General features: G+C 32.7%; 3 protein-coding genes across 3 annotated transcripts; all 3 read left to right on the top strand.

The window, feature by feature from the left end:
- Nucleotides 1-287: 287 nt before the first annotated feature.
- LOC122520858 lies at nt 288-1539 on the top strand. The gene is made up of 2 exons (XM_043641171.1): nt 288-798; nt 1163-1539. Exons 1-2 carry the CDS (start codon nt 288-290, stop codon nt 1537-1539), a joined length of 888 nt encoding a protein of 295 aa, XP_043497106.1.
- Nucleotides 1540-8381: 6842 nt separating this feature from the next.
- LOC122520857 lies at nt 8382-9518 on the top strand. The gene is made up of 3 exons (XM_043641170.1): nt 8382-8850; nt 8998-9105; nt 9235-9518. The coding sequence occupies exons 1-3, from the start codon at nt 8382-8384 to the stop codon at nt 9516-9518; spliced, it is 861 nt and encodes a 286-aa protein (XP_043497105.1).
- A 6197-nt stretch (nt 9519-15715) lies between these two features.
- Nucleotides 15716-16879, top strand: LOC122520856. The gene is made up of 3 exons (XM_043641169.1): nt 15716-16063; nt 16262-16364; nt 16512-16879. The coding sequence occupies exons 1-3, from the start codon at nt 15716-15718 to the stop codon at nt 16877-16879; spliced, it is 819 nt and encodes a 272-aa protein (XP_043497104.1).
- The last annotated feature ends 2041 nt before the right edge of the window (nt 16880-18920 follow it).

Genomic DNA, 18920 nt, shown 5'->3' with positions numbered 1-18920 from the left:
GTTAAGATATTAGATCTTATTGATAATACGTTTTACTTTTATTTAATCTCATTTATCTAGATACATAAAATATGATTTTGTATATTATAATTCTCGGTTATTTTTGTATCATTTATTAGACTCATTTTGAACGTAAACGATAGTTGGAAGTTTTTTTTCTCAAAATGTATCCGACAAATCGAAAATATATTTCCTCGTTTCTCGTTTCTTTATTTCGATTTGTTCGATCATTGGATTGGTCAGTGTGTTATTTTTGTGTATTTTTTTTTGGTTTTGTTTAGAGCAAGATGAGAACGATTTTAGCATGTCTAACGATCTACGCTTTGACCATGTGTTTGGCCAATCCTCTGGAGAAAAAACTCGACAAGATCAGCGTGATCGAGCAGCAGTCTGTGACGACGATGATCGATCGGGTGAAATACGAAGAGGAATTGTTGAGAAAGTTAAACAACAAGTGTTCCCAAAATGACATTAGCAGCTGCGTCATGTTGAAACTCGTTACGTATATGAATAAATTATTGAAAAAAGCATCTATCGAATTAACGGACGACGTTGAAATCAGGAAAACCGGTCAAGCTAACGAAGACGTTGTCACGTACGAAGTTGGTAGAAGCACTGACGATGAAACCGAAGTACTTAATATGGTTGCCAACAAAGCTTATGCCTTCGTCAAATCAAGAAGCATCAAGTGGAGAGTACTTCCGGAAAATGACGTAGTCGTGTCTGCATCCGAGGATGAAAGTGGATCCCTTAATCTTGGCCTAACCATCGAACGTGCCGACAATGCTGTTCAAGATGGTAATATTTTTGTTTTTCCTTCCCCTTTTTCCGATTAATTTCAATTAATCTCTCTAATTACATATATTATTAAACGAATTGAAAAGCAATTTAAATCGAGAATAAGTTTCCTTTATTCGATTGAGTCATATCCTTTCGAGTATCGATTAAAGTTCGATGATGCAACGATGGTGGGGAGGGGTTAAAAAAAACAACAGTGTAAAATTACTTCAGATATGTAATAAATTATTTGCTTGATTTTGTTTTTCATTTTGTGGTCAATTATTTTCAACTATTTAGGTTTTATTATTTTTTCGGAAGGGGTTGAGAAAAAATAACAAGTATGTGTAATAATCGATGATGATATTTTTGTTTGTTTGTTTAGGTCGAGGTAAAAAGAATAACAACATGGGACCACTGATGGCGGCAGCTGTTTTGAAGATCGGCGTGATCGCTGGATTGGCATTCAAAGCGTTGGCATTGTTGGTCGGTAAAGCTCTTTTGCTTTCGAAAATAGCATTGCTTTTGGCCAGTATTATAGGCCTTAAGAAATTATTCTCCCAACAAAAACACGTAACGTACGAGGTTGTCGCGCATCCCCATCATTCGGCCAGTCACACCTACAGTGCCGACCACGGACACGGTGACAGTTATTCAAGTGGATGGGCAAGAAATTTCCATGGTCAATCGTCGATTTCCAATCAAGGAGATTCTTCTTCTTCTTCTTCTCATGATTTGGCCTATTCCGCTCATGTCAAATAAATACGAAGATAAGAAAGGGGGTGGGTGAAGGAGGAGGGGGTTAAAAGTCAACGAAATTTACGAATTCGATTTGATCGTTCAATTTCATCATCGTATCGTTCGTATAACTTCATTAATTTTTAGGATTAATTCTAATCCCTATTATTTTTTGTTTTTGTTTTTTATTTTACTTTGGTTACTCCACGCGTGTTTGCTTGTTTATTTATTTATTTATTTATTTATTTATTTATTTAGTTTTTCTTTCTTTCTTTTTCGTGTCTCATATTTATTTTTCTTTTCAATTCGCGTTCTACTATTTCCATTATTTATTTCTTTATTCTATTATTTTTCTTGTTTTTATTTTTCCTACGATTATTGAAAATTCGAGCAACACGCAAACACGATAATCCCACCTTGTCGATTTGTCACAATTTAAAGACTAGTACAAACTATCTACGCACTATGACGACTGAATTACGGACGCGTAACGAGCTGATGACTATCTTTCACATCTACGAGACATTGCACTTATTTTCTTTTTCTCTTTTTTTCTTTTATTACGCACGACACGACATCATTATCATAGCAACAAGTAATTTGAGATTTTTTTCTTTCCGAATCCGGATATCTTCTCAAATCGAGTAAAATTTGTACCGATAATATTTTCGTTATGGAAAAATTATTTAAAATAAAAATAATTGAAATATTTTAAAACCGTAGAAGAAGAAACAAAGTGGAGCGGTGTATCAACGAGTAACCAAAGTAAATGACTTTTCCTCCCTATATATATAGAAAAAAATATTTATTTTTGTACTTAATAATTTATTTTTCATTCCCCATAATAATTATCGACAGTGCAAATGATGATTTATCATAAAGTTATATTTAACATTATTATTTTTGTATAAATAAATATTTATTGTCTCTTTCTAACGCTAACTGATTTATTCGTAACGTGTTATACGTGTTATTACGTGTGTGTATGTGTATAATAATTAGAACATTGAATTTATAACTAGACTTTATTTATCTTTAATAATATAATATACGTTATTTTTTATTCTCGACACACAATGTATAATAATGATAATAATAATTGTTAATTTTCTCGAAAAATCATGCTATTCGTAATTGAACTCTCTCTCTCTCTCTCTCTCTCTCTTTCTCTCTCTCTCTTAATTCTTACGATTTATTTATTACACGCTAAGATGATAGATCTTTTTTTTTTCTACACACGTTACATCCGGCGTGTACTTCTTTTTTTCTTTTTTCTTTTTTTTTTCTACAGCAACACGGAAGAAGAAAATTATAATTTTTCTTTAACAATTTTCAAAAGAGAACATATATATATGTGTGTGTATAAGAATGTTCAAATAAAATCCCGACATCAATTCAACGTTTTATTTCATAAGTTTATTTGTTCTTTCTTCGATAAAATATTCGTTTATTTTAATACGAAGAGTAAAAATAACATATTAAGAGGAATTTTAAATCGATTCTCATTTTGTTCGTCCTATTAAATCGGTGCCAGTTGTAAAACTAGTTTTCAAAAGAAAGAGAGGAATCTAAAAGCGGATACGCGACCACATTTTACACAAGTAAACTTAAATTATTCTTTATATTGAGGAATTTCTCATCTCGTAATTTTATCATATTGGAATGCGTTTAAATATAACTGACCTGGAATATCAATGAAGCAGTAACAACGATTGTTGTTATTAAATTTATGAAATCCCATTAATAAGACCAATGAATATCCATTAAAATTATGCGTTAGCGATATTATTATTATATATTATATATTATTATTATTATATTATATATTATTATTATAATAATTATTATTATTATTGGATGTCTATAGGAAAGTTCTGTTGAATAATGTCATTTTAAGTTTCATTGCGTGTACAGTATTATTAACAATATAAAAAAAGGTAGAAAAATATTTTCTCCCTTCTCATCACCCCTACCGTCTGTCAAGCTCAAAACTTTTCAACACGTTTACGTGCTTAGAAGTAAAAAAAAAAATAAAACGTTTAAGTGTCAGTCACCAATGACTGACGTGTCACTTATTGGAAAAAAAAATCATAGATATGAGATCGAACATTTCTGTTATATATAAAATAAAAAAAAAATATAATAATCGTGTGTTTATAAAATAAGATCGCAAAGAAAAAAGAAGATTAAAAAATAAACTCGTAACAGTAAAAAAAAAAAAGGAAAAAAAAGAAATTTCTCTAATATAAATGATTAACCGAGCTCTCGTTGCAACGAACGTTGGATGCTTCCCGCATTGTAACAAAACTTAGCGGGACTTTTAGAGTCAGGTATGGTGATAAACAGTGTAACAATTCAATCTGACCATGGAAATGCATAACTAAACGTGTCATAGGAAACGATTTATAGACTGTTATCGTTGATGAATATGCGTTTTTAGTAAGTAACGTTTGTAATATACTACTTGTCACGTTTTAAAGTGCATTTACACAAATGATTATTTAAAATTTCAATTAGTATATTATGGTATTATATTATATGACATCCTTAATTTTAAACGTTAACGTAAGTAATTTTGTGTTTCGACACGTAGATTTATTTTCTATTATTTTTTTTTTTTTAATCAAAAATCAAAATTCGACTGGTAATAATGTGAATATCGCGTTAAGAAGTATAATTTAATATAATTAAATATCAGATCGTGGGGCATCATGGAACGTGAAAAATGATTTCTTTCTCGCGTGGACAACCATATTGCAGCGACATCTTTAAGTATGTTGGAAGAATCGACTACTGGCGTCCTCATCATAAAGTTTTATCCGTTAAGAAGCTCGAGCATAGGTTTAAACTTATCGATAGACACAAGAGCATGCTCACGTTTTTAAATAAACAACAAATATATATTTTTTAATTAATCTAAATATTTTTCTATTATATATACTTCTTCTTTGTTGTATTAGAAATGTATTAATGATCATTTTTTTATTACGAATAAACAGAAATTTGAGTTTGATAATTCTAAAACGTTGATTATTGAAAGATTGATTACTATGAATTTCGAAGATGATTTGCTTTCGAACTAGTCACGGTAATATGAAAATTTGTTTTCGATGAAAAATAAAATAAAGAAGAATGTTGAACAACGGATATTAAGAATGGAAATCGAAATATTTCTCAATGGTGGTTTTGTTTCTTCTTTTTATCGAAGTTTAATGAGACAAGATATTTTAATAATAAATTAATGTTACAATTAATTGGCAAAAAGTAATTGAAAGTGAAACGAGTTATTTAGTTTCGAACGAATCACATGTTTTAAATGTGTTTTTATTTTATACAAAGAGAGAAAATTATCTTAAAAATTTAAGAAAAAGCGTGTCGTTTCATTTTTCGTGTAAGAGTTTCATTCGATCGCTTTCTCCATAAGGATTGAAAACAAAAATTGAATGAAACGAAGATTCAATTTGTTTTATGATAGACTCGCGCTCGTTTACTTGTTAAAAAAAGTTAATCAAAAAATAGACATGAATATTTCTTTTTTACCAAAGAAGATATAGACTTGTGATTATTCAAACGTTTAAGTTGCAATATTTCTAAATTTTACGACAATTGAATACGTTTTATAATTTTGAAGACTTGTATAATTATTTGATAGAAGATTCTTCATATAATTTAATTCATTTGCTTTTACGTAGTTATAAGCAAAAAAAATAGGAAATAAAAATACTACGAGAAATCTATAATATAAAGTTTTTTTAAACATCAGTCGAGATCTCAAGAGTTTTTTGCATTATTCTTAATAAATTTGACACGGAAAAAGAAAACAGTAAAAAAATATACGACTTATTCTACATTAGAATCTTTAATAAAATAATAAATAGATAATAAATTAATAATTATTGCTTTAGACGATCGTAACGAACCCTAACTCGAGAATCAAACGATTCTTTAAACGATATATCCTTAAATAAATAAAAAAAAATTAGATAATTTAATAAAAGAAAGAAAAAAAGAAGAAATTGTTTAGAGTTATCAACTTTAATTAAAATCAAAGAACAAAAAATAGAAAATCTCAATAAATATTGTTTCATATTTAATAACAATTAAAACCAATGAGATATAATTAACAAACGAACAAAAAAGTTAGATAAAAATAATGTTCCTAATTAAAAAAAAAAAAAAAGAAAAGAAAGAAAATAAATCGAGAATATGAATATTGGTTAAAATTTTCGTTAGAGGATCAATCCATGATGACAATAACTAACGAATAATCTCTCAATAAATATAATCCTATTAAATATTTGATATCAAATTAAAACCAATGAAATATAATTAACAAACGAACGAACAAAAAAAAAGTAAGATAAAAATAATGTTCCTAATTAAAAAAAAAAAAAGAAAAGAAATAAAATAAATCGAGAATATGAATATTGGTTAAAATTTTCGTTAGAGGATCAATCCATGATGACAATATCTAACAAATAATCCCTCAATAAATAAAATCCTATTAAATATTTAATATCAAATTGAAGCCAATGAAATATAATTAACAAACGAACGAACAAAAAAAAAGTAAGATAAAAATAATGTTCCTAATTAAAAAAAAAAAAAAGAAAAGAAATAAAATAAATCGAGAATATGAATATTGGTTAAAATTTTCGTTAGAGAATCAATCCATGATGACAATATCTAACGAATAATCCCTCAATAAATATAATCCTATTAAATATTTGATATCAAATTAAAACCAATGAAATATAATTAACAAACGAACGAACAAAAAAAAAGTAAGATAAAAAATACGTTCCTAATTAAAAGAAAAAAAAAGAACAACAAATAGAACAAAATTAGATCGATTATATGAATATGAAATTTTTAATAAAATATCATATAAATAAATATCGTACGGGGACCGTATCGATGTTGAGGTCCGCGTGCACAGGCGTCGTTCGAATGAACGAAGTTGCCGGTATTGAACCGGCTCTAGTTATACCTGTCACAGGTCCGTAATGCGTATATACCTACGGAATCGAGAATACGGAGGGAAGTGGAACAGAAGAGAAAGGCTCGGAGAAGATGAACTAGATTTGTCTTTTCTCTCTCTTTCTCTCTCTCTCACTCTTTCACTCTTTCACTCGCACATTCACATTCTCCATACTTATTCCTTCTCTCATTCATTCTCCGAGAAATAACGCAGAGAGAAGATTCAAGACGACGGATTCTCGTTTCTCTTGCTTCCCACCTTTTTTCCACGATTCCATCCTCCTTTTCTCCCCACCTCTCTCTTTCTCTCTCGGATGTTTTCCTTCCCTCTGGCTAATACGAGAAACACCATGAGTTATTTCGAGCGTATCAGCTTACAACGTTTCCCCGTGTGTCCTTCTTTCATACAAAACGGGGAAGAGGAGGAGGAGGCGGAGGAGGTGGAGGTGGAGGGACGTTTACCGATCTCGAAATGACAAAGATTTTCTTAACGATTCCCTATCCCCCCTTTTAACCCCTTTAACCCCCACCCTGATTTCTTAAATTCCCGTCAGATCTCTCGAATCATTGTCAGTTGTCTTTTAACCATCGGTCAAGATCGGATTGGAGAATCTCATGCTGTCTAAAAAAAAAAAAAGAAGAATAGATACTTTAGTCGTTTATATTCGTTTCAATAACGATCTTCCCTTTCGAAAAAGAGAGAGAACAAACAAAAAACCGATCGATCTCTTCGAGAAAGTAAGCTTTTTTTCTTATTCCCTTTCCCCTTCGAAGATGAGAAACATTAAACATCCGTTTGGAAAATCTCCAAGGATGGATGGATGGATGGATGGATGGATCGGCGGCTGGGGGTTTGGGGACGGAGACGGGGGAGGGAATCGTCGAGAAATTTGATTCGTGATCGTTACGCTCATCATACGATTCGGATTGGAAATTGGTACGCTCTCTTCTTCCGCTCCACTAACAGGAAGAAAATCACGTTACGAGAAAAGATTATTAGTATTAATATAGATGTGTATTAGGAAAGGGAATGTTAATAGATAGGAGCAAAGGGGAGGGGGAGGGGACGATCTGAGGAGGATGGTAGGAATAAGGATACATTTTTTTCGTTTTATTTGAAATCGTACGGTGATCTAGAAACAACCGCGTTAAATATCGCGTAGCTTTTGTTACGTTCCCCTTTCATAAGTAGAATGTGAGGTAACGGGGAGAAAAGTTAAGAGAAATATAAGAGAAGAGAAAGAGACAGAGAGAGTGATAGAGTGAGGAAAAAGGTGGGGGTAGGAGGGAAAAAGAAAAAAGAAAAACCACAGATTAGTTTAGCAAAAGCAAGTATATAAACTTAGTATATATAATATGTCTATCTCTTTCTCTCTATTTATGCACAAATGCTTGCCCGTAACGCTCTAAAACGCTTTCTTCAAAAATAAAACACCGCATTAGACGAGGAAGGATGGATAAGGATCTTATTTTATAATACGTACGAAAAATAGTGTAAGTTAAATGCATCGCTGCAAAGGTAAAGAGAGATAGTTAGCGAGAGAACGGAGAACGGCCAGTGGTCCGTTCGTTTCCTCGATATAGAGACTTCTTTATTCTCTTCTTTTCCATTTTTTTCATCCTTCTACGATCACCGTCATGGCACTAAGATCTATATAAATAGGATTTGCAGAGCGTTCTGCTGCATCACTCGGACCTCCACCGTAGGTTCCGCAGTATCACTCCGCCATATTTTTGTTGTTGTTGTTGTTGTGTAGTAAACCCTTTGAACGTGTTGATACGTTGCATTATTCGGCGAATTTTTGTTGATCAAAGAAGGAAGAAGGAAAGAGAAAAGGAAAAAAGATTAATAAGAAAGAATTGTCTGAACGGATATGTCGGGGAAAATGCCCGCGACAAGGTGGTGTACACCGTCAATCGGTCAACATTTTCTAATCATACTCGCGACAACATTTTGTTTGTCAAACGTGTTAGCTAACAACGAACGTGGCCTAGCGAGAGATTTTACGAACGCTTGGAAGGATTTGTCGAGCGATTGTTCGACGGAAGAATCGACAAATCTCTCGGTATCCTGTCAAGGTGTCAGAATCGTCAGAAAGGTCGTTCAACAATTCATCGAAAATTCAAGCAAGGAACCGGACATAGAAATATTCGATGGAATTAATTTGGTCGAAGTCAACGATCCTACTAATGTCAATTCGAGAAAAGGAAGATTTCTCAAAGGATTCGGTAGCATGACGCCGTTGCTGCAATTTCTCGAGGCCCGGGAATTGAGGGTTAAATTGCCGAAATTATTGCCGCCCAATTTCGAGACAGTATTCGAAAATACATTGACCGCGTCTACGAACGGCGAGGGTTTGTTTAGCAAAGACATTTTTCTTCTCGAATAATAAGATTGATTATTTTTCTTTTTTTTTTTTTAAACTCAATCATCGCGACAACCCCTACATACATGTAAGTTAAATTTAATATGATTATTATTTTTTCGTTTACATTCGACAGGAAGACGTGGCGGAGGAGGAGGTTTCGGTGGAGGTGGAGGAGGCGGTGGCGGGGGCGGTGGTAAAAAGCAAGGTGGAGGTGGAATGATGATAATGGCTCTAATGATGGGTAAAGATAACAAACAAACAAAAATAACCAAGAAAAATTATCTTCTAAGAAAAATCTTCTTAAATCACTAAACTTTATCCTTCTAATCAAAATAAATCGAATTTTGATATTATTGTGTCATTGTCTCAGGTAAAATGTTGGCTACCATGGGATTCGGTGCTCTGGGTTTGTTAACGTTGAAGGCATTAATGGTCTCCGGTCTTGCTCTGATGCTGTCAATAATTATTGCCGTTAAGAAATTAGCCAGTGGCGGTGACGATGGCGGTAGCGGACATCACGTTGTTTACGCTCAAGAAGTCGGTCATCATCATCGTAAGAAACGCAGTTTGCCGGATGAACATGAAAATAATGAAATTCTTGACTTACCGTACAGAGGTTACTCCGAGCTTTACGGGGATGTGAAGGTGTCTTGACGCGAAACATTAAAAGAAGAAACAAAAATAACTGATTTTATAATTTTATAAAATCGTTAATAAGACTTAAAAAAAAAAGACGTGTTTCAAATGTGTAACGAGTGACGACTATGACGACGTTAACGACGAGGACAACGATGACAATGACTGTTCAAAATAGACGATATGACGTTTATAAATTCAGTGATTCAATGATTGAAACATTATCGTTGACCAATCGGATTAATTATTGGAAGATTTCATTTTATCCACGACAACAGACGATACTGAAGAGACGTCTAATCACCAAGGACGAAGACGACGAACTAACCAAAGTTTTAAAATCACAATCCTTAATTTATATTATTTATTTTTCTTTCTGTAGATCTTCTCTATCTCTATCTCTATCTCTCTCTTTCTCTATCTTTTTTCTTATTTATTTATTTGACTCGAATCTTTTTGACTCGACTCGACGACTGCAAGACAACGCGATTAATTTGTCGTTTACTCGCGTAACATCTTTCATCCTTTGTTGTTAATAACGACGATTGATTTTACGCGATAACACATATACATCGCAGCATTTTATTCGCACACAAACACACACACATATATATATATATATGTATGTATGTATGTATGTATACGATTATATATATATATATATATATTACATAATTAAGATTTTTTTGAATTTAAAAATAAAAAATCATAGAGATCTTTTGTTTTCGCAACTAATATGAATTGTAATTTGATATTATAAATTATTTGAATTGAAATGACACACGCATTTGTTAATAACAATGAAGGGAATAAAATTGATATATAAAGAAAAGTGATTGAGGTTGTTAAAAAAAGACCGGGAAAGAAGAAGAAGAAGAAGAAGAAGGGTCTTTAGAGGATCGGAGAAAGAGAAAAGTGTGTCAGGTAAGTAAGTGCCACGTTGGCCGAGAACGCGGTTCGTGCGATGCATATCCACCTGTTGTTCGCGGATGCGCCACAAATCCTATCGTCGTTCGATGCAAAACTTCGTGCCTTTTATAAGTGGATCAATCAGTTTTCCTTCTTCCACCACTTATGTTAGTTAGTTAGTAGGATCTAAGTGAGCTTCGGAGTTAAGCCTTTTTAAGGACAAACAAAAAAAACAACAAAAAAAAAAGCGTAACATTAGTTTACTCTAAGCGTACTAATTATTCATGCTACGTACGCGCAATTCGTGCATCTTCGCGTGCATTCGAATTTTCGGATTTCTTGATTATCGAGAAATTAGTTTCGTTCTAAAAAAGATAATAAAAATACGAAAGAACAAAAAATTCATTACAACGAAAGTTGTCGAATCTTTTGATCCACCCCACCCCACCCCACCCCACCCCACCCCTTTCCACCTGCTTGTCTTATTTTCTTTTTTTTCAGTTGGTATCTTCGTCATATCGATACGCATCGTATCGTTTACTTGTCCGTTTCTTTTTCTTTTTCTTTACCAACATAAGAGAAAAAAGAAGAGAGAGAGAGAGAGAAAGAGAGGGAAGGATTTCTTCGCAAGGAAGGATGTTGTGGAAGTCGACTGACCTAATGACACACATATTCACGAGACGGTTCCTTTTTTACGTCTCGAATATCATAAAACGTGCCGGCGTATCTTGAAATCGGTCCAGACGCAACGTGAATTCCGTCGCGCAGGTGTTACCACCGAGAGTTTTGCTATTTCCCTCGATCAATTATGGTCAAATACCATAAACCAATCTCGATATTTTTTGTAAAAAATATTTATTTATTTATTTATTTATTTATTACGGGATTTTAATTATTTATCGAATAATTATTCTATCCCTACCTTAACTATACCCTCCCTTCCCACCCCCCCCATCCACTACCACCACAAATTATTTCTCACAACGTCGTCGAAAACCACTTTCTATTCCTCATCTCGAAGTTTCTTCTTTGGTTTCTTTTACGTTTCTTCTACCTATTTCTTTTCTTTTTTTCTTTTTTCTTTTCTTTTCTTTCTTTCGTTCTTCCATTTCTCTTCTTTCCTTTTTTTTTCTTTTCTTCTTCTTCTTTTCTTTTTACTTATTCCCATTCACGAAATACTTTCTAATCTACCAAACTTCTTACTAGGATTATTATTTGGTCGTAAGTTTGCTTATACTTAACTTTCGGTAACCAATTTGATTAGAAATTCGATGGTTGTTACCGCTTCGACATAGATACGTGTTTGCACACGAGAAGAATACGTTAACAGACGATAATCTAATCGTTCGAGAATTTTATTCTTTTTCATTTATAAAAAAATAATTCGCGACAAATTTTCTCGTCATTCGTTTCGCACATTTTCAATTGTTTTTATCGTAAATAAAATTAAAATGAACGATATTTATGTATTAAAAAAATTCGATTCTCCGTTCGTTCGTTCGTTCGTTCGTTCGTAATATGATTGAGTTATTTTTTTTCCTATAATTAATTCGACGAATAAATTATGATGAATTTTTAAATAAAATTCTCTTTAGTTTAACATCATAGTGTTCAAATACGTGAGAATGGTATACTAATATATCGTTTTCTGGCACAGCAGCCAAGTTATATGAGTTATTGAGAAAGAGAAAAGATCGGGAAAGGGGTGGCGGGGGAACGGGGGAAGAGGGGAGGTGGGGCACATCGATCGGTTGTCAGCCGATAGGTGAGATGCGAACTCCGTTACATTCCGTTACTTATAACGATCCACGAAGCGGAAAATTTAAAATTCAAATCGAAGATTTGAGAAACTATCGTCAATCGAATTTTTCGTGTCAGGGTTATAATTCTCTCGAAAAAAAAAAAAGGATTTCGTATCTCGCGATTTTAACGCTACGAACGAGATCTAACGAAAAAAAAAGAAAAAGAAGTAAAAAGAAAATCACCGAACATTAATCGAACGAATTCGTTCGAGATTAATCGTTTTTTTTTTGTATATTAACAATCACGGAAAAATGAAAATATAAAGGAAAAGAAAAGAACGAGGGGTGTGGTAATTAGACAAGCGTATATTAACTTTCTCCGATTTGAACGGAAAGTAATGTAAGAGTTTTAGGAATACTTTTGATGTTTCAAATACAATTCATAGGGACCTCCTTTCCGTGTGGCACCATTGTAAACAATCTCGTCGTCGTCGCCGTCGTCGTAGGCGGTTTACACGGATTCCTTCCTCGTCGTACTTTCCTACGTGATACTATTTTAGAATAACATTTCTCAATGCAATGGGATGTTTTTTTTAATCGTAGAATTTCTAAAAGATCGTTTCGAAATAGGTACTTACATCAAATAAGATCGTGAAAAATTTCGTTGATTTTCCCATTATATTCGTTTGCGTTACTTAGATAATAAATATTATATACGTTCGTATAACAACAACAACAACAACAATAATAAAAATCAATATTTTTAAATACAGTTTTTATATTAAAATATATTTATTTATTTTTTTTCCATATATTATTAAATATTTATTCAAATACAGATTTTTAAAGGGCATAGTAAGAAGAACGAAAAAATTGTTACGCGTTGTTAAAATGCGATTGGATGTTTGAAGATGAAATATTTTTGTATGTTGTTAAGACGAGAAAATAAAAAAAAAATCCAAAGACGAATTCCGACACAGAAAACAGGATTGATTTCCGAGATAATTCGTGTTCGTTCTTACCGGAGGTAGAACGAACGCAGTTGTAATTTTACAACGTTGGGCGTGTCGACGATTTAACGGTTGATACTGCAAGTGTAAAGGAGGAGAAACTTTTGGTTTTACTTTTTAAGGCTTGTTTTTTACGAAGGGGGAGGAACGTAGGATCAACCGAAAGGATTCTGCGATCTACCCGATGACCGAGAAAGGATGAATGGCTTACTGACGTAAGATCCGAGCACGAGATTCAATTCATTTTCATTAAATCTCTTTACACACATATATAATATAATAATATAGTGTATTTCTTTTAGTAATTATTTATTTTAGGTCCTTATGCAAAATTTGATGCTTTATCGGAATCCAGAAAAAAAAATTAGGCATTCCATTTAAAAAAATAACAACGACCTTGATATCTCATAAAAAAAAGTTTTGCTTACCATTACATTTGTCCTCTAATTTAGTTTAATTATGCAGGAAACATTTTTTCATCCAACGTATGAATATATTTTGGAAACGTCACGTTCCGTGACTCATCCTGTATAATATAATATAATAATAATAATAGTAATATACATATACTTGATATATAAATTAATTAAAAATTAAATTAAAAAAACGTAACTTATATAGATATATTTTATTTAATTTCATTTGAAAGAATTAATTCGACGAAAAGAAATAAAAGATAAAAGAAAAAATGAAACCAAACAAAAAACGGAAGCATAAGTACGAGCTAGTAATTACGATGAAAAATATTTAATGGATGGACAATTAGCCAAAGATGATTATGTTAGAAGCTTTGCTTCCTTACGATTAGTTAAAAACGTGACTAGCCTATTAAACCCATACTATTATGGTATTTCGAAATTCTACTTGAGGAGTGTATGTTAGTGTTTTAACTGTCACTCGATACTTTGATATTCGTACGTGCCTGCATATGCATGTGTGTGTGTGTGTGTGTGTGTGTGTGTCGGAAGGAACGAAACGAAAACGACAAGAGAGAGACGTTATCGGTGGTGGGCCGTGAGAGTCGGAGGGTCAGAGTAGAAAGTGCTGTCCGTACCGATGAAGGTCGGATCCGGGATGTTTGAACCTGATCCATACTAGTTTTCTTTCATTCATGAAGATCGAGTTTCGCATACGCCAAACAGGATAGATTCGTCGATCTTACGTGTGTATCATGATTTCATCTCAACTTCTCATCCTCTACCCCTTCCCTTCCCTTCTTTACCTGTTCCCATCCCTTTCGCAATTTCACAATGCCTAAGGGAGAGTGTGGCCAATATTTGGAACCTCGGTCAAGACTTTTACTTCTTACACGTTTAATTTTCTTTTTTTTCTTCTTCTTTTTTCTTCTGTTAAAGGAAAAAGCAGAAAAGCCGGTAATGCTAACATGACGACCAATTATGTGGGTGTTTAGCTTCAACGAGTTCTATGTTGAAAGATAAGATACCCAACGAGGTCTTATTTGCGTTATACGTGTTTGTTTTATATTATTATACTATTAATATTTAACTATTTCATTAGTATAACACAATAAATTTGGTATATCAAATACGAAAAGAATCATTTTGTCGATATTTTTCATGATTGTTTTAGAAATCAGAATGTACGTAGAATAACTGCGAGTGCAGTAACGAACAAAAATAAGAAAAATCAGAAAATATTTTTATATTATTACTATTAACGTTTAATACCTAAAGTTTTGTCAACAAAGATTTATTTCATTGGTATAACAAAAATTTGTTAAATCAAATACGAACATATTAATCCTTTCGATGATTTTGATGATTGTTTTGAAACCATGAACGTACGAAAAATAACTGCAAGTGCAGTAACGAAAGAGAAAAAATCAGAGAAGAAAGCGAGCAAGAGAGAAAGAGAAAGAAAGAGAGAGAGAGAGAAAGAGAGAAAGAATTTAGTATAGTTATTTGACGAGGTGGTTTGCTCGTCCTCTATTCGTTGATCGTAGGCAGGTCGCAGGTTACAATAGGCTGATGAACACCTACAAGATGATGTTAAGTACACACCTATTATTGGTATTGAACACACCACACACCTACACACACACACACATACACAGAAACACATACGGAAGGGAACCGTTTAAACGGTCACGGACAAGGACAAGGTAAGGAAAGGCTTGGTCGGGTGCGCGCGAGCGCAACGCTTACGAACAAACCGCACGTGACGCACTCTCAGATAGGAACAAAAAAAGAAAAAATCAAAAGAAAAAAGTATAGGTGGGGCAAACGTGACGGCGATGGTAGAGGGGCCCACCAAATATAAGCTTAAGAGATTGCCCGATGGACCACACGAAATTTCACTACGCAACCGGTACGAGTTTCGAAAACTAGGAAAATAATAATAATAATAGTAATAATAATATAAAAAGGGTTTTCGATTTTATTGGTAATACTACTCCGTTTGAAAAGTATATTCGTTTCATTTGCTTTCCGACGCGCGGGAAAATTTTCTTTTTTCGTTTGCATTTCTTCTCAATCGATCGATCGTTCGGTGTGACAATTAATTGGTGAAAGAAAACCGGGCAGGGAAAAAAGAAATGACGAAGTTAATAGCATTCGTAATATATTTAATTACCATCGTTGTTCTCGTAAACGGTCAAACGTTGGACGAGTGTCTACAAAAGGACAGCATATCATGCGTGCAAAAGAGCATCTACAGAAAAGCAAAGGAATTCTTTGATAAGGACAGTTTGGAGATATTACCTGGTGTCAATTTGGTCAAGAGTCAGGATCCTAATTCGGAAGGAAGGAATGCAAGATCAAACAAAGATATTATTTACGATCGAGAGATCGATAGTGCCAATGACGTAGCCGAGAGGCAAAATCTTCTCGAGAATTTCGTCGGAGAGGAAGCCAGTAATTATTTAACCGGACGTAGTTTGAAGGTAATACGCGTTTAAATGATCGTATCATTCATTCAGAGATTTTCTTTTTACTTTTTTTCTCATTTCGATTCTCCCAATCAAGTTCGAACGATTCTTTTTTTTCTTTTTTAATTCATTAATATTATTGTAATGGAATTATATTGTTTATTCATATATACATATATATATATTTTTTTTCTTTTCTTTTCTTTTCGATAGATTAACTTTGCGCCAGTATTTGAAAAGATCGGCGAATCGGCACGCGTAATCACCGATACGATGCCACAAGAAATTCGTCAGGCAGCCGACGAGATTGTAGAAGGTAAAAAAGGCTTGCTTAATTACAGGCAGAATACGTTTTAAGTATTTTAACATGTTTTTCAAATGTATAATGAAAATTCTTTTGAAAATAATATTCTTATCATAGGTTGTATCTATTTTATAATCGATTTGTACATTTTCTTTTCAGGACGAGTAAGAAAGTTAAAACTTTTGAAAACGATATTACCTTTATTGATTGCTGCCAAAGTTAAAATCGGTGCACTGGCTACCGGGGCTTATTTGTTAATCGCATTGATTGCCAAAAAAGCCATAATCGCGTCACTCATTTCGATAGCAATATCTGCATTTATCGGTATGAGATATCTTTGGTCATCGAAATCTGGCGGTGGTTTTACACCATATAACAGTGGTTGGAGTGGTGGAATCAGCAGCATAGGTGGTGGTTGGGCACCGCCTGTTTCTTCCGGTGGATGGGCCACTTCCGGTTCAGGGGGTTGGGACGACGGACATTACGCTCAGAATCAAGCATATTCGAGTTATCATCATCGACGATAGTTTTATTCTTTTTTTTTTATTTCAACTGATTTGTCGATGATAACAATCCCCTCCCCTCCCCCATCTCATAATCTTATTATTATTATTATTATTTCGAGTATCTTTCGTTATTTCTGATTTATTTTGTTTGTTTGTTTGTCGACAAATTGCGACGGGAAAAGGAACAAAACAAAAAGAAAATTTATATTTTAATTTATTTATGTGTGTGTGAGAGCGGGAATCATCATCCATAGTAGAAAAAAGAAAAAAAAAATAAATTAAATCGTTAGGAAAGTAAACGATAATATTATATTCTTGTACATAATAATAAATGATATCAACATTTTTGATCTTATTATATAGCCACGTGAGCGTGTTCAACCAATCGGAACGGATCAATCGAAACGCATAAGTTACTCTCAAGTATTTTTTTTTTCTTTTTTTTTTCTCTATTTATCCACACGACGACACGAGTACGTATAGCTGTTGCATATTCCGAATGTGTGTAATAATCCATGCGAGAATTAACTTTTTCCTATTCTTTTTCTATTCTATCTCTCCTATCATCGATTTCCTTTCCTCTTCTTCTTTCTCTTCTTCTTCTTTTTCTTTCTACTCATCGTAACTCTCAAAACCATCTAGTCTACCATCATGGATGTACGCATGAATTCCGTTAACCTACTATAGCCGGTATACTAATCAATCTTGTAATGCTCACTGTAATTCTTATAATATAATTTATATGAAAAAAAAAAAAAAATAAGGAAAAAGAAAACAAAAATATACCATGCATTTATTTATAACCTTATACGTAATCCTGATATATATATATAAGTTTAATAGTTTTCCACGAAGATACTAATTGTAAGATTAAGTTGGAAAGTAAAGAAAGTATTTTTTCTTTTTTTTTTCTTTTATATATATTTTATTAGTTTCTTCATACTACAATCGGTTATGCATTTTAAATGTTATGAAATATAAATCGAATGTCGATTTTACACTTGCACTTTGCTTATGCTTCACTCGAGCGTAGAATACCGTAATAAGTATAAACGAAAATGAAAGGTTTTAAATTAAAGTGAGCACGACTGGAGTAATAGTGATTCACAATCTTATGTTTCACGCATTCTCGCGTGAAAGAACTTCGAAATTAATTTGAAACATCGTTAAAAGGAGTAAGTAGAAATAACGAAATAAAAAGAAAAGAAAAGAAAAGGAAAGAAAAAAAAGAGGAAAAGAAAAACAGAAAAACATTAAGAAACGAACGAATCGATGATAACGGGTCGTTATTTTTGAAACAGGTCGTTTCTTCTCCGATGCATCGAAATCTCCCTCCCGCGTGTCCGTGTAAAATCGAACTGGCCAGCTAAAAGAGAAATCATTCGTCTACCTCGCATCGAACTTTCCACTCTTCCGAGAACGCCCGAAACATATTTTTTATACGAGTGAAATTGCCATCCAATGAGAACGCGTTGTTCGTCAGTAGTCAGTATTATAAATGAAGAACAAACAAATAACGAATGAATTAACAAATGACTGTTATTCTCGATATTTACTTCAACTCCATCACGCTTCGTGAAATTAAATGTCCTTGAACTAGACCGACGTTAAAACACAAATACACTGTGAACAAATATTTTACGAACGAACATCGTTTCCAGAGATTGATATTATTCATATACGAATTTAAACATAAATATATATATTATATTTTTTTAAATTTATTAATATAATTATATATAATATAATATTTAATTATTATATTTTAAAAATTTTAATTTTAATATTATATATATATATATTTAAACAAAAATCGTACATACATACATATAAGTTTAAAACCAATACAATTTTAACGATGCAACTTTAAAATCAGCTCGAGAAAACTACGTTTTACCACGAAAGAGAGAGAGAGAGAGAGAGAGAGATCAATGAAATATTTTAATTACAAGAATTAATCTTTTAAGATTTGAGAATATTTTCACAAAGAAAAGAAAAGAAAAAATATGCATAATCAGGGAGTCTAATTGAACGGAAGAACGTCAGGTGGTCAACACGTATC

This window comes from Polistes fuscatus, unplaced genomic scaffold (genome assembly GCF_010416935.1).
Source record: "Polistes fuscatus isolate 324 unplaced genomic scaffold, CU_Pfus_HIC Scaffold4, whole genome shotgun sequence".
Lineage (NCBI taxonomy): Eukaryota > Metazoa > Arthropoda > Insecta > Hymenoptera > Vespidae > Polistes > Polistes fuscatus.
The sequence above is the reverse complement of the archived record's forward strand: the minus strand, read 5'-3'. Positions and strand labels throughout refer to the sequence as shown.

Excerpts from the sequence above, each read along its gene's own strand:
- LOC122520857 (XM_043641170.1), top strand. The coding sequence starts at position 8,382 with ATGCCCGCGACAAGGTGGTGTACACCGTCAATCGGTCAACATTTTCTA. Across the intron at positions 8,851-8,997 it reads CGCGTCTACGAACGGCGAGG|GAAGACGTGGCGGAGGAGGA; the intron begins GTTTGTTTAGCA and ends TACATTCGACAG. Across the intron at positions 9,106-9,234 it reads GATAATGGCTCTAATGATGG|GTAAAATGTTGGCTACCATG; the intron begins GTAAAGATAACA and ends TCATTGTCTCAG.
- LOC122520858 (XM_043641171.1), top strand. The coding sequence starts at position 288 with ATGAGAACGATTTTAGCATGTCTAACGATCTACGCTTTGACCATGTGT. Across the intron at positions 799-1,162 it reads CGACAATGCTGTTCAAGATG|GTCGAGGTAAAAAGAATAAC; the intron begins GTAATATTTTTG and ends TTGTTTGTTTAG.
- LOC122520856 (XM_043641169.1), top strand. The coding sequence starts at position 15,716 with ATGACGAAGTTAATAGCATTCGTAATATATTTAATTACCATCGTTGTT. Across the intron at positions 16,064-16,261 it reads TAACCGGACGTAGTTTGAAG|ATTAACTTTGCGCCAGTATT; the intron begins GTAATACGCGTT and ends TCTTTTCGATAG. Across the intron at positions 16,365-16,511 it reads AGCCGACGAGATTGTAGAAG|GACGAGTAAGAAAGTTAAAA; the intron begins GTAAAAAAGGCT and ends TTTTCTTTTCAG.